Source organism: Scomber japonicus, chromosome 20, assembly GCF_027409825.1.
Source record: "Scomber japonicus isolate fScoJap1 chromosome 20, fScoJap1.pri, whole genome shotgun sequence".
NCBI classification, from domain to species: Eukaryota; Metazoa; Chordata; class Actinopteri; order Scombriformes; family Scombridae; genus Scomber; species Scomber japonicus.
In genome coordinates, this window is record NC_070597.1 from 23,562,020 (window position 1) to 23,577,087 (window position 15,068).

General features: G+C 39.7%; 1 protein-coding gene across 1 annotated transcript in view; it reads right to left on the bottom strand.

The window, feature by feature from the left end:
* Nucleotides 1-171: 171 nt before the first annotated feature.
* Nucleotides 172-15,068, bottom strand: part of gas7b (growth arrest-specific 7b) — a 72,845-nt gene continuing 57,948 nt past the window's right edge. The window contains exons 12-14 of the mRNA XM_053341692.1: nt 14,826-14,905; nt 14,470-14,568; nt 172-1,083 (exon numbers count right to left, since the gene is read on the bottom strand). Coding sequence (XP_053197667.1) covers nt 970-1,083; nt 14,470-14,568; nt 14,826-14,905 — 293 coding nt within the window. The 3' untranslated portion in view covers nt 172-969. The remainder of the gene's footprint in view (nt 1,084-14,469; nt 14,569-14,825; nt 14,906-15,068) is intronic.

The window sequence follows — 15,068 nt, forward strand, 5'->3', positions numbered from 1 at the left end:
AAATCTAAATGTCACATGACAGTATTTTCAACTACATCACGGAGTTGGTGCATTAGCATTTAACTGTTACTAATGCTAACTGCTGTTATTTTAGTTCTACACTCCTTGACGAGACATTACAAGCTGCTTTGATCTACATATGTTTTAAATTGTGATACACTGTTTAAAAAAATATTAGGAATTTTGATGATAAATCTACCACTATTATAACTGTAAACTGCATATGTGCCCACCTAATATGTAGGTTTTACATGTGTAGCTACAGTAACTAAGGTGGGGCGGAGCTTTGCAAAGGGTCAATATAGATATCAATATTACAATACTTTAGCCTTATTCTGGTACTCAGTAATATAACACTCTTAGGTCAGAATGCATTTTGCCTAGCAGCTTTCATTAAATCATTTTTGCCAACAACTCGCAGTTCTGAAATCACGTGTGCATCAACACACGTGATTCCGAGAATGACCTCACAGAGCAAAAGCACATAAAACAGCAGCATACTGCTGCACGACATAAAGCTATTCAACATTTACAGATGTTAAATGTTCATTGTAGATGCTTCTTCATCATTTGCCTCACCTGAGTATCCTTTTTTCAACAGAATTCACACTCTCATTCTCCTGTGCTGTTTAGCTGAGCACCAGCTTGCATACCAGAACACCAAGACCCGCCACTACCTGACATCTTCACTCATCTGTTGGGGTCATCACAAAACTCCCCAAACACTGACATCATCATCCTCAGCAGATTTGTCGTTGGGATGTTAAGAGCCAGTGAGCACTGACTGATCACCCCTTCAGTCTGTTAGGAGTCACACATGGATCAGCGGGCGAGAGATGATCCCAACACACATTCAATTTCCCACTCAGTCTTTAGGCGCATTGCCTCTGGATCAGTGTGTCCGTCTGTGAGCTCGGGGAGGGGGGAGGTTAAAGTGTGCATAAGCAGAGCTGGCGGACAGCACTGTGGTTAAATCTCTATGTCCACTGGCCTGATGTCTCCAGTCTTATTCTCCCGCACCCACAGCTCTCTGTCTTTGGATGGGTCCACACACTGGAGGAGCTGGTCCACCGGCTCCATCGTCTGGACAAAGAAAGGAATAACAATCAGCTGCAGCATCGAAATGGAAATTCAAATGTCTTTTACTCGTACAGTATGTGTTTAGATGATGCCTCTTTCATAGGGCTTGTAAAATGTCTGTTTGGCTCCCTCTACTTGAACAAAACTTTGTTTCTGATTGATTAGTCATGAAATTCAACAATAGGTGACTTCTGATTAGCAGATTCTGTTGCTATGGATACCATTCTGATCATAGATGAAACTGACAGCTGTTTTCTTTACACACAGTGAACACCCAAGTTATTTTCTTTAGTTGTTTTAGTGCTGCAGTGTGTGTCGGCCAGCCGGTCTCGTATGTTATTGCTGGGGTTCACCGCTCTGCTCTAGAAACGGGTCGAGAGTGTTTATAATATACTTAAGTTTGTCTCGCAAAAGTAATTATTTAGTCATGAAATCAAAACATGCCTGCAACAGCTGCCTCTTTTGAAGATGAACTGTAAGATAACTCCCTCAGTGAGTTCTGCCTTTTTCATTCTGTCAGCATCACGTTATTTTCTGCAGCAAATCGGTGGCCCGATTGTGTGAATCTACGAGGGTCACGTAGATTTTTTTCTTTCATTGAATAATGTGCAGTTCATTGAATTTTACTTTGAACTGCACATTATGTATGCTGATGTGCCATTACTGCTCAATAGGCGTGGTTATGTAATTGGTGAAAGTAAACTTAAATGAATTCTTAGATCAAGGGAGAAGAAAGCAGTCAGTTTCGTCCGTAACCAGTCACTGTACTCAAGACATCTTGACCTACAAGTAAGAAAATAGAATGTCTGCTTAATAATGAAGGAGTTGGATCCCAGGTGGGTTTCACTGAGGAAAATGAAACATCTCCAGAGGTAGAATCAGCACTTATGATAAACTTTTTCTTAGGTGTTATCTACTTTTAATCCTACCGCAAACTTAAAGTTAATCTCCACTCAAAAATGTGTTTTGCTTATTTTTACTTCACTTGTTGTTGTTGATGTTTGACTCACTGTGCAGAATGATATATGTGCAGAGTTTGTTTTCACATTCATCTGCTGAAAGAGGAAAGTTTCTAAGTGCTCATCTTAAATCTGAGTTTAAGGATGATTTGTGACATCATATTTTAGTTTAATTTATTCTTGGGGAATCTGCTGTTTTCAGGAAGCTACCTCCAAATGCACATCTGTGAGCATGAGCACTTTCCTTTATATCTACCTTCCCTATCATTAACAGACTTTTCTTCCCCTCTCCAGTTCCAGAGTTTCATATTCATTCATATGGCTGGATACTACTTACTAATTTTACATTAGACGGGTGACAAATTAAAGGATAAAATCGGGTCTGAATACTTGATCCTAGAGTGAAGGGATCAGAGGCCTGTACTACGAAGCTGGATTTTCTCTTATCGAGGTAACTTCAGGGTTAACTCTGGGTTTTCCGTGCTACGAAGCTGGTTCACTTCTTACCGGGGTAAATCACCATGGTAACTTATGCTGAATGGCTAACCTGCTCCGGAGCAGGTTATGTTCTGGATAAGAGATCAATGAGTACAAAAGCACCACCTCCTGACCGATCAGTTCTCTTAGAAAATGACCTGCCCATTCTTAAAAGATCCTGGCTGTCAACATTGGTGCGCGGATCATGAGAGGAGCGCTTAGGAGAGAAAGAGTTTTTAGTGATAGATGTAATTTTTTAATTGGCCAAAATATATATTTAAAAAATAATCATTGAGGCACGTGGGGGATATTATTCTGTAGGTTTGACATCCTGAGATCAAAGTGTCAGGGAGCATAATAACTGTATTTATTTATTGTAATTGTAAAAAATTGACGAAAATATATATTTGTAAAATAATCCTTGAGGCACATGAGGGATATTATTCTGTATGTTATACAGTTGGTTTGAAATCATTCAGTCAAATGGTTGTAGCGCATAATAGGTTTGTATTTTGAATGTTGAATATTAAACTAACTTAATGTGTCTATGAAAGGAAGGGCACTGAGGAAGCGATCTGCCCCAAACGTCTGTGCCGTAATAAAGTGACATTGTGTGATCAGAGTGCTGTCCGTTTATATTGTCTGATATATTAATATTGTATGATCTCGTGAATTTACACATTAACAGAGTCGGCAATTTTCTGCCAGCATTCCTTCCTGGCTTTTGCTGCATCAGAGTTGCTTTTGGCCTGGATGATGTGATTGAATTCTTCATATTTATGAAGAATAATTGTCTGCTCCTCCATGGTAAAGTAGGCTGCTCTGCAGGGTTTCTGCATGTTTGTGATTGGTCAGACGCTGCAAACACCTCCCCTTTATGTGAACGCGCAGAGATCCAGATTGGAAAACCCTGGGTTGATTTACCGAGTTGATAACCAGCTTCGTAGTACCGCTTATCCTGGACTGCGAAGATCTGGTTGAGTCAACCCAGGTAACGGAGAGAGATCCCGGATAGGTTAATCCAGCTTCGTAGTACAGGCCTCTGGACTGCGAATATCTGGATAAATCAACCCAGGTAACGGAGAGATATCCTGGATAGGTTAATCCAGTTTCGTAGTACAGCCTCTGGTGGCTCTGTTATGCTGTTGGGGTCATTTTCTGGCATGGTTTGGATCCACTTGTCCCCTTTTTGGATTAAATTAGATTGCACAGGTTAAGCCATTGACTCTATTTTTATATAGTTACCTTATTCTCTGAACTATATTTTATAGTAATTACAAGTTATATAGTATTATACAGTTAAGTAGTGATATTCAGCTTCAGTAGCATTAGCGTCATATTTTTGTTGAATCTGCCTCACTCTCTCTCTCTCTTCAGATCTGCTGAATAAGAAACATCTAAGTGACTTAAAATTGAGGTTTTGTAACATCCGCTGATAAAACGCGCAGCACCGCAGCATTTTACACATTGCGCCGCTAATATCACCTGTTTAGTTGGAGCCGTTCATTTACTCTGAGCCGGTTAGCCTGAAACGTGTTACTATGGTAACGTTACAGGTAGCTGTCTGATGATTAACGTTGTTAATGTTGACATCACATGGCGCTACCGAGGCCTGTACTACGAAGCTGGATTTTCTCTTATCGAGGTAACTTCAGGGTTAACTCTGGGTTTTCCGTACTACGAAGCTGGTTCACTTCTTACCGGGATAAATCACCATGGTAACTTATGCTGAACGGCTAACCTGCTCCGGAGCAGGTTAATGTTCTGGATAAGAGATCAGCGAGTACAAAAGCACCACCTCCTGACCAATCAGCTCTCTTAGAAAATGACCTGCCCATTCTTAAAAGATCCTGGCTGTCAACATTGGTGCGCGGATCGCGAGAGGAGCGCTTAGGAGAGAAAGAGTTTTTAGGGATAGATGCAATTTTTTAATTGGCCAAAATATATATTTAAAAAATAATCATTGAGGCACGTGGGGGATATTATTCTGTATGTTATACAGTTGGTTTGAAATCATTCAGTCAAATGGTTGAAGCGCATAATAGGTTTGTATTTTGAATGTTGAATATTAAACTAACTTAATGTCTCTTATGAAAGGAAGGGCACTGAGGAAGCGCTCTGCCCCAAACGTCTGTGCCGTAATAAAGTGGCATTGTGTGATCAGAGTGCTGTCCGTTTATATTGTCTGATAAATTAATATTGTATGATCTCATGAATTTACACATTAACAGAGTCGGCAATTTTCTGCCAGCATTGCTTCCTGGCTTTTGCTGCAGCAACAGTGTTGCTTTTGGCCTGGATGATGTTTGAATTCTTCATATTTATGAATAATAATTGTCTGCTCTTCCATGGTAAAGTAGTCTGCTTTGCAGGGTTTCTGCATGTTTGTGATTGGTCAGACGCTGCAAACACCTCCCCTTTATGTGAACGCGCAGAGATCCAGATTGGAAAACCCTGGGTTGATTTACCGAGTTGATATCCAGCTTCGTAGTACCGCTTATCCTGGACTGCGAAGATCTGGTTAAGTCAATCCAGGTAACGGAGAGAGATCCTGGATAGGTTAATCCAGCTTCGTAGTACAGGCCTCAGATGTCATTAGTTTTTCGGGCTCCGCTGTTTTTTTCTGAGCAGGTTCTGTCTCCGATGATGTAGATTTATGTTTTAACCAGCGGTCTGTGTTTGTTTACTTAAACTTAATATCACTCTTAGCGTGTCTGTGTTATGCTAGCGGGAGGTACAGAGAGCTACAGGTGTGTTCAGGGTCGAAGTCAGATAGTCGGACACAGCGGTTCCGGTGTTGTGCCGTATTAAGCACCCCTGCCGTGAAAAGCACCCCCTCGTCGCGGGAACGCGCATGTGAAGACAGACGCGTTAAACTACTACCAAACGGACATATATTACCCACAGATCTCTTATTCACGAGTAAATGTCAAAAAGGACTAAATGCTCATGTTTAATTTACTACAAATGACAACGTACACACAATGACAACAATTATATTCTCATTCCATGTCACGTTCTGTTTAGCGTCCAGTTTAGTGTTAATGATTCATGTTTAAATGCGCTCATGGATTCCACAATAGTCATACTTTCCCACAACCACAGTCACAGATAACAAAAATCGGGTATATGGTTATTGATGTCATTAATTAATAGCCTGCTTACCGTGTTGTCTTCCATAATATTTGTAAATATATATAAAATAAACTCCTAAGTATGTGTTTGTGTGAGTATATATATATATAGATAGATAGATAGATAGAAGTGTCAGTGTGTTTTTTTTTTTCTTGGTCTACTTATCATTGAATATAAACTCCTAAGTATGTGTTTATGTGAGTGTGTGTGTGTATACATATATATATATATATATATATATATATATATATATATATATATATATATATATATGTATAGGAAATGCACCCCCTGCTATCTCCCACCAGGAAAGTGTGACATCCATGAAACTTACTCCACTTATCAACACCTGTCCTATGACTATACTCTCAAAAGTATTTGATGCTGGGACCACCAGAAAGGGCTTTTTTGGGGGGGGGTGCATTTCCTGGCAGGTCAGTCTGCCAGGAAATGCACCCCCTGCTATCTCCCACCAGGAAAGTGTCACATCCATGAAACTTACTCCACTTATCAACACCTGTCCTATGACTATACTCTCAAAAGTATTTGATGCTGGGACCACCAGAAAGGGCTTTTTGGGGGGGGTGCATTTCCTGGCAGGTCAGTCTGCCAGGAAATGCACCCCCTGCTATCTCCCACCAGGAAAGTGTGACATCCATGAAACTTACTCCACTTATCAACACCTGTCCTATGACTATACTCTCAAAAGTATTTGATGCTGGGACCACCAGAAAGGGCTTTTTTGGGGGGGAGTGCATTTCCTGGCAGGTCAGTCTGCCAGGAAATGCACCCCCTGCTATCTCCCACCAGGAAAGTGTCACATCCATGAAACTTACTCCACTTATCAACACCTGTCCTATGACTATACTCTCAAAAGTATTTGATGCTGGGACCACCAGAAAGGGCTTTTTGGGGGGGGTGCATTTCCTGGCAGGTCAGTCTGCCAGGAAATGCACCCCCTGCTATCTCCCACCAGGAAAGTGTCACATCCATGAAACTTACTCCACTTATCAACACCTGTCCTATGACTATACTCTCAAAAGTATTTGATGCTGGGACCACCAGAAAGGGCTTTTTTGGGGGGGTGCATTTCCTGGCAGGTCAGTCTGCCAGGAAATGCACCCCCTGCTATCTCCCACCAGGAAAGTGTCACATCCATGAAACTTACTCCACTTATCAACACCTGTCCTATGACTATACTCTCAAAAGTATTTGATGCTGGGACCACCAGAAAGGGCTTTTTGGGGGGGGGTGCATTTCCTGGCAGGTCAGTCTGCCAGGAAATGCACCCCCTGCTATCTCCCACCAGGAAAGTGTCACATCCATGAAACACATCACTTTCATGAGAGTATTATCAACATTAGTTAATGCATTTTGTTTTACACTGAATTGCATCAGCATCTCTGTATAAAAAGTAAATGGAGATGTATATTAACTGCATTTGTCCCAACTTTTAGTGTAACTGAATATGATCAAGACTACATGTTTAAATATTAGATCAAGCCATTTAATTATAAATTATATACATACAAACAGCATGTGATGCTAAATGCGTTTAGCTCTATTTTCCAATTTTGCAATAATCATATAATAATAATAATAATCAATTATGCAAATGACGTTACACCACTGCGCCACCCCAAATTTGTGGGGGCCCCTTTAAGGACCCAGAAATCGAGAGCGACAGGTATATTAACAGCAAAATGGATACAGTCTTATATCAAACTATTCTAGTTTATAAAACTAAAGGCCAGTATCCTGCACAGATTTCAAAAGCAGAGAAAAATGAAGTACGTCGAAAGGCATCAAAGTTTGTCGTCGAAGGTGAGTTAAGGATTTCTGTTTTAAATATAGACTTCACGCGTTTATGTTTTTTTACTCGTGTACATGCCGACACTGTAATGTTTAATGTATTTGCTGTATAATATATTTGATGTTAATGGACGTTTCAATTTATCTCCTAGATGGAGCACTGTATTATTGGAAAGATCCTGGTAAGGTCACCAAAGCTAAAGTGGTAAGAGGCACGGAGGAGGCCAACGCCATTTTTAGGGACTTCCACGACAGCCCCACAGGTGCTCACACCGGTCAAAAGAAGACCAGAGATGCTATTTCAAAAAGGTTTTTCTGGCCTGGTATGTCTGCTGACATAGATAAATGGGTAAGTAAGCACTGCAATTGAGGAACAATTGAGCACTTTGCTTTTTAATGAGTTTCAGCAGATTACATAATTACTTGCATGGAGGAATATGTTTATTTTCATTTAATTATAGAAACTTTAAAATGTGTTTGTACATGGTTGAATTTAATATGAAGTGACAGACAAATGCCAGCAGATAGTTAACTTCCTCATGTATATGTGTTTTAAACAGGTGTCAGAATGTGCAGTGTGCCAGTCAGCTGCTCATGTAATAAAACAGGAGGTGGAGTATACCCCCATAAAGGTAACTGTTGACACATTCTCATAATCAGTGTCTGTTTTTTTCACAAAACATATTTACCTTACTGATATAAATTTTTACATAATTTTAACATATCTTCAGCAGAGCATGTGGAAAGGAATTAAGCTCTGATTGACTGAAGCTGAACTATTTTCCTTAAATGTCACCATGCTCACAAACATTTTATCCAGAATGAAATGTATATATTTATTTTGTGCTGCTTTTTCAGGTAAAACATCCATTCGAACTTATTGGTATGGACCTGATTGGCAAACTGAAAACCACCAAAACAGGCCATCAGTACATCTGTGTCATGGTGGACTACCTGACAAAGTGGCCACAGGCCTATTCTCTCCATAATAAAACCGCAGCTGAGGTGACTGGATGCATAGTGAAGTTCTTCCATCAGTTTGAGGCTCCAAAAAGGATACTTACTGATCAAGGAAGAGAGTTTGTGAATGAGGTAATTTTGAAAATACATTTAAAAAATGTTGCTGAAATATTTTTATTGTGTTTTGATCTATAAACAATAAGTTCTTTATTTTAACAGATAAACAAGAATGTATGTGCGAAGTTGGGGATAAAAAGGAGTCTTTGTTCTCCTTACCACCCTCAAACAAACGGGCTGGTAGAGAGGATGAATGGCACCATACAAAGGTGAGGCAATTGGTTAATTTATAAAAAATCATGATATACTTTATGTACATTATCATCATGTGTACCATAGACTCTTCAACTTACAGCTGCAATGCCAGTTGGACCATAAATATATTGTTTTGGGAGATGCCTATTGTCAGTTAAAGTTCTGTTATTATTTTAGAGCTCTCAGCAAGCTGGTGGCCCAAAAACCAGAAAACTGGGACGAGTATTTGGATGCGGTAATGTTTGGGTTGAGGACAAAAACACAGATAACCACCAAGTTCTCCCCATTTTTCTTGATGTTTGGCCGCGAGGCTCGGTATCCAACAGAGGTGCCAGAAGACTTCATGGTTGGTAAACACATGTCACAATAAATTTTAAGGTTGATAGATGCAGTGTTGAAAATATAGACTGAAAGAATGTAAAAACATTTGTTCACAGGTAGACAGCAGTGTTGAGAATGTTGTGGCTGAAGAGGCTGTCTCAGACGAGGTAAAGCGCTTGGATGAGATTATGGATATTGTGCATAAAAATGTCACCAAACAGCAGGAGAAGACTATGAAGAAGCAGGGTGCTGCTAAACCGGGCTTCAAAATAGGGGATAAGGTGTGGAGACAAAATGTGAGGAGCCAGCAGAGGAAAGGTGGCAAACTCGAGGCAAACTTCCTTGGCCCTTTTACTGTAATGGCATTACAGGGGAAAAGTGTGGATATTCTGGCAGAAGACGGTACATTGCTTAAAAAAGTAAACATAGATCATTTAAAAATTGCGAAAGAGGAGGTGCCTCGCATCCCTCACAAAATTAAAAAATCGGCTACAGTACCAACTTCACCTTCAGCACCATCAGCCCCATCCTCACCAGCTTCACCAGCTTCACCAGCAGCCCCAGCCGCTCCATCAGCCCCAGCCTCACCAGCTTCACCAGCAGCCCCAGCTTCACCATCAGCCCCAGCCTCACCAGCTTCACCAGCAGCCCCAGCTTCACCAGCAGCCCCAGCCTCACCAGCTTCACCAGCAGCCCCAGCCGCTCCATCAGCCCCAGCCTCACCAGCTTCACCAGCAGCCCCAGCTTCACCAGCAGCCCCAGCCTCACCAGCTTCACCAGCAGCCCCAGCCGCTCCATCAGCCCCAGCCTCACCAGCTTCACCAGCAGCCCCAGCCGCTCCATCAGCCCCAGCCTCACCTTCAGCGCCAGCTTCACTAGCAGTGCCTGCTGACGTTGCCTCAGCAGCAGCCCCCGTCTCACCATCAGCATCATCAATCCCATCCTCACTAGCTTCACCAGGTGCCCTAGCCTCACCTTCAGCACCAGCATCCTCACCCTCTCCATCAGCACCAGCCCCACCAGCAGCACCTGCCGCCGCAGCCTCCACAGCAGCTCCAGCAGTTACCTCACCAGCTCCAATGTACACACACACTTCACTTGAAAAATGTAGGTAGTTTATTGTATACCTTTTTTGTTTGAATGGTAATTTTTACAAAATGCAGTAAATTGTGTAGTATAAGATGGTAATAATGTCATATAACATAGTATTACATTTTTTTCAGATGTACAGGAGGCATGGGCAGGGAAGGACATACATGTTCTTCTATCCAAAGTGGGGCCATACAAAATGTTCTATTGGGATATTGAGAACACTGGTCCCAACAAAGAGCTGGAGAGTGAGGTATAGTTTTCTCATTATTGTATGAAATCACTCCTTTCCAATCCCTAATTGCTAATATTTCAACAATGACTGTTAAAATACATTGCAATACAATTGCCTTAAATCATGCAAGGACATTCAGTAACACTATTGTACGGTTTTATTAAACGATCTACCCCATAATTTAATAACTCCCACCGTAAGGGGTGTTTTAACTGGTGAACAGTGTCTCACTCAGGCTCCGACAATTTCTTAATGTAGTTCACAGGTTTATTAACATTCAAATTCATACAATTTCCACATACTATGCCACCTAAGCTAGTACAGTAGCGCCATTTGCCATGAGCCAGGCACTTCTGACGTAACGGTCTGTAACGGAGCTATATAGATTAATATCGACACAAATAATTATGAAAACTCAAATACAAATAATAAGTCAGGAGTAACTACTAATAACACCTGAGGATATGATTTACAACGTAACAACTGTTAAAGAGTAAAAATTAATTAACATGTTCTCCAGAAAATAAGAGAACTGCACAACTTCAAAACAATGCACTTGGTAGTAGTACAGTCAAACTGCCTCTGTGCAATAATTAATGCCATCTTTGTGACATTTTTTATAGGTGATCAACGCATATCTGATGCTGCTTCTAAAAAAATACAACCAGTCCAATGAAGCAGCTTATATTGACACATATGCCATGACGGCAATCTGGAAAAAAAGATTTGGAAAAATCCGGGTATGTATTGTATTGTTATGACTTGGCATTGTGTAAATGCTGAAAATATGCATTTTTTAATTAACAGGGATTTTTTTTGACTACTTTCAGATTGATCCAGCTGCATACAAAATCGTCATGGGGATTGTGAATGAGAATCATCACTGGATGTTGGTTGTGAGAACAAGCTCTGTATCTACAGTGTATACACTCAACATAATAAGCCATTTACTTGATAAATTTGGCGAAGCATACGTACTCACAGTTATTATAAAAAAGGTCTACACAATACCCTACATTGTAGAATTTCAATAATATCATGGGTTCTTGCCTAATGTATGTTGTGTTTCCATGTGAATAATAAAAGGTTATGTACCCACATGAGAAGAGGACACTTTTCATGGATCCACTCGGGGAAAGTAGAGAAAAGATGAAGGTGTGCCTGGAGTCTACAAGGTAAATTTGACTCAAAAATGTAATTGTCCTTGTGTTCTGTGAATTGTTAAATGATTATGTGCAGCAGTTTACACATACTTACATGTACTACTTACATACTTTAGAGCATTCATGAGGAAAAAAGGCTGCAATGTTTCGAGGTGGACATGCAGCACTCTCCCTCATCATCGTCAACAAGATGGCACATCCTGTGGTGTCCTGGCCTTAAAAGTGAGTGAAATGCAGTTACCTAAAGATAAATGTCAAACTCAAATTGAGTAGCAATCGACCTGCTTTTATACATCATGATGTAGGTTTTATTTAATTTGGTAATACTGTACATGTACTGAATGTAATTCTCTACATTTGCTGTTTGATTTGTGTGTAATTGATGAGAGAAAAATATCATAGACCATTCAATCCTTATGCCATTCCACTTATCAAATGTCTCTTCAGTTTGCAGAGAAAATTTTACAGGGGTTAGCCATAGATTGTGACACATCAAAGAAGGCAGTGGATAAGATGAGGCTGGACATAGCCACTTCCCTCCTCAGAGAATCTGGTGTGTTTCCTTTTTGCTCTACATTGTCATTCACTTCTGTACTCTTTAAAACTGTAGAGATTTTTTGGAATAACATTCTGCAGGTTCCCACTCTGCAAAGGGTAAAATAAGACAAGGCTGTGAAGTTTCAGGTTGAAAATTGTAATCTTTGTATCATTTTTCTTTTTGTAAAAATTTGAAATGGTTCATTTTGACCTGAACATTACATAAAGGTTAATCTGAACATATTCATTGAATACTGTTTGTTTTAACAGATGATCTAAGCAGCCTCTGCTTTTATTGTGGGATGGAGGACCAGGATGAAACACAATGGGTAATTTCTTGACATTAAAAATGTAAAAAATGAAAAGAAATAGTTTTTTCAGACTTGGTCAACATTAGATTTGGAGTGGTAATCACAATAATCTTCTGCATCCTCAGCATCTACTAACAATTAATATTGTGCTCATTTTACACCTTACCTTACAACTAAGATTACTTTAATATATTTCAGGATTAATTCAATTCTAGTTATAATACAACATTTATGTGGGGAGAACTTCCAAAAATTGAAGCATTCGTATGAATTAGCAGTCAATTAATTTAGAGATATCCTATCTTTAGGGATACCCCATAATGCAAAACTTATGTAACACATAGATGTCCCTGTTTTCCAGATTTGCTGTGACATGTGTCAGAGGTGGTACCACCATGAATGTGTACAGAGGCCTCCAGTTGATGAGCAGTACTTATGCCTTGCATGCAAGTAAGGTGTCCCTTGTGACCTCTGCCAAGGAGATTGTGTTTTCACCCACATCTGTTGATTTGTTTGTCTGTTCAAAGGGTGCATTCTGTCTTTAAAAAACGTTGTTTTTACATTTTGTGATAGATATGCAGGTATCAAAACCCTTCTGGTTTTGAAAGTATTTATTATTTTCTTCTTATTATTTATTATTTTCTTATTATTATTTATTATTTCCTTCTATTTATGTTATTGGTTATTTTCTATATTATTGTTTGAATATTTACTTTATTATTGATATATTTATTTTATTTATGTTTTTTCTAGCAAGACTCAATTTAAAAAATGTTTTTGTTTCGTGTGATGTTGTTGAGTGTTTTCAACATGTTGGTTTTATGACAATAAATCTGTAAATGCTCTCAATTAATGAGTTTGTATACACATATCCCAAAAGAAGAGTTGAGGTGAACAACTTACACTAACCTATTACAAGATAGTTTCTGGTGGTCCCAGCATCAAATACTTTTGAGAGTATAGTCATAGGACAGGTGTTGATAAGTGGAGTAAGTTTCATGGATGTGACACTTTCCTGGTGGGAGATAGCAGGGGGTGCATTTCCTGGCAGACTGACCTGCCAGGAAATGCACCCCCCCCAAAAAAGCCCTTTCTGGTGGTCCCAGCATCAAATACTTTTGAGAGTATAGTCATAGGACAGGTGTTGATAAGTGGAGTAAGTTTCATGGATGTCACACTTTCCTGGTGGGAGATAGCAGGGGGTGCATTTCCTATACATATATATATATATATATATATATATATATATATATATATATATATATATATATATATGTATACACACACACACTCACATAAACACATACTTAGGAGTTTATATTCAATGATAAGTAGACCAAGAAAAAAAAAAACACACTGACACTTCTATCTATCTATCTATCTATATATATATATACTCACACAAACACATACTTAGGAGTTTATTTTATATATATTTACAAATATTATGGAAGACAACACGGTAAGCAGGCTATTAATTAATGACATCAATAACCATATACCCGATTTTTGTTATCTGTGACTGTGGTTGTGGGAAAGTATGACTATTGTGGAATCCATGAGCGCATTTAAACATGAATCATTAACACAAAACTGGACGCTAAACAGAACGTGACATGGAATGAGAATATAATTGTTGTCATTGTGTGTACGTTGTCATTTGTAGTAAATTAAACATGAGCATTTAGTCCTTTTTGACATTTACTCGTGAATAAGAGATCTGTGGGTAATATATGTCCGTTTGGTAGTAGTTTAACGCGTCTGTCTTCACATGCGCGTTCCCGCGACGAGGGGGTGCTTTTCACGGCAGGGGTGCTTAATACGGCACAACACCGGCCCGCTGCATTTTATTTATTTTTTTTATTTTATTTTATTTTTTGAAGACGTTAGTTAAGGCGGCAGGCGTGTGTTGCTTAGGCGGCCGCCTTAGCTGTAAAGTGCTGTGGGAAACCCTGTAATCCTAATAAATTCCTTGGCTGCATATGATTAAAACAATTAAGTTTAAAGTTTTAGTTAGTTTTCTTACTTCTGAACACAGAGTAACTGTTAGTTGCAGCTCTGACTTGGTTTGTACTTACACTTTGGTTGAACATATCTGTCTCATGTCGAAGGGTGGTGTACTGACACAGGTGCTGTCTGATCATCTCCACCCGCTCCACCTCCAGCCGCTCCAGTTCCTGAACACAAAACCAGTCTGTGAGTCATAGAGGCATCTCTACGCATTCCATCTGTCTGCACTCAGAAGAAACACGGATCTACAGGGATTTATATTCTTCAGTTGACATATTTACATGTGTCAAAAGGGCTTTTAGAAGCTATCTTTGCCCTTAGACACATTTCAGGGCTCCAGTCACTAAACAATCTCTCAAACTACCACAGCAACACAACTTTCCCACATTTCACACCCATACTCATTAAACACATGGTTTCTTACCAGGCTCGTGGTGACCATCTCCTCAAACCACTTGGACTGGCACTGGTTGTAAAGGTCGACACAGCGCATCAGATCATCTCCTGTGACAGTGAATGAAAAGAAGCCATTAACAAAGTGTCCGTTTCTCTCAATATATTGTACATCCAAATGTGTAATGGACAATATTACCACTAGATGGTGCTACTGCCCAAATATTGACATGCCCAGTGTTCGTTCCACCTCTTCCATCTGATACGATTATCC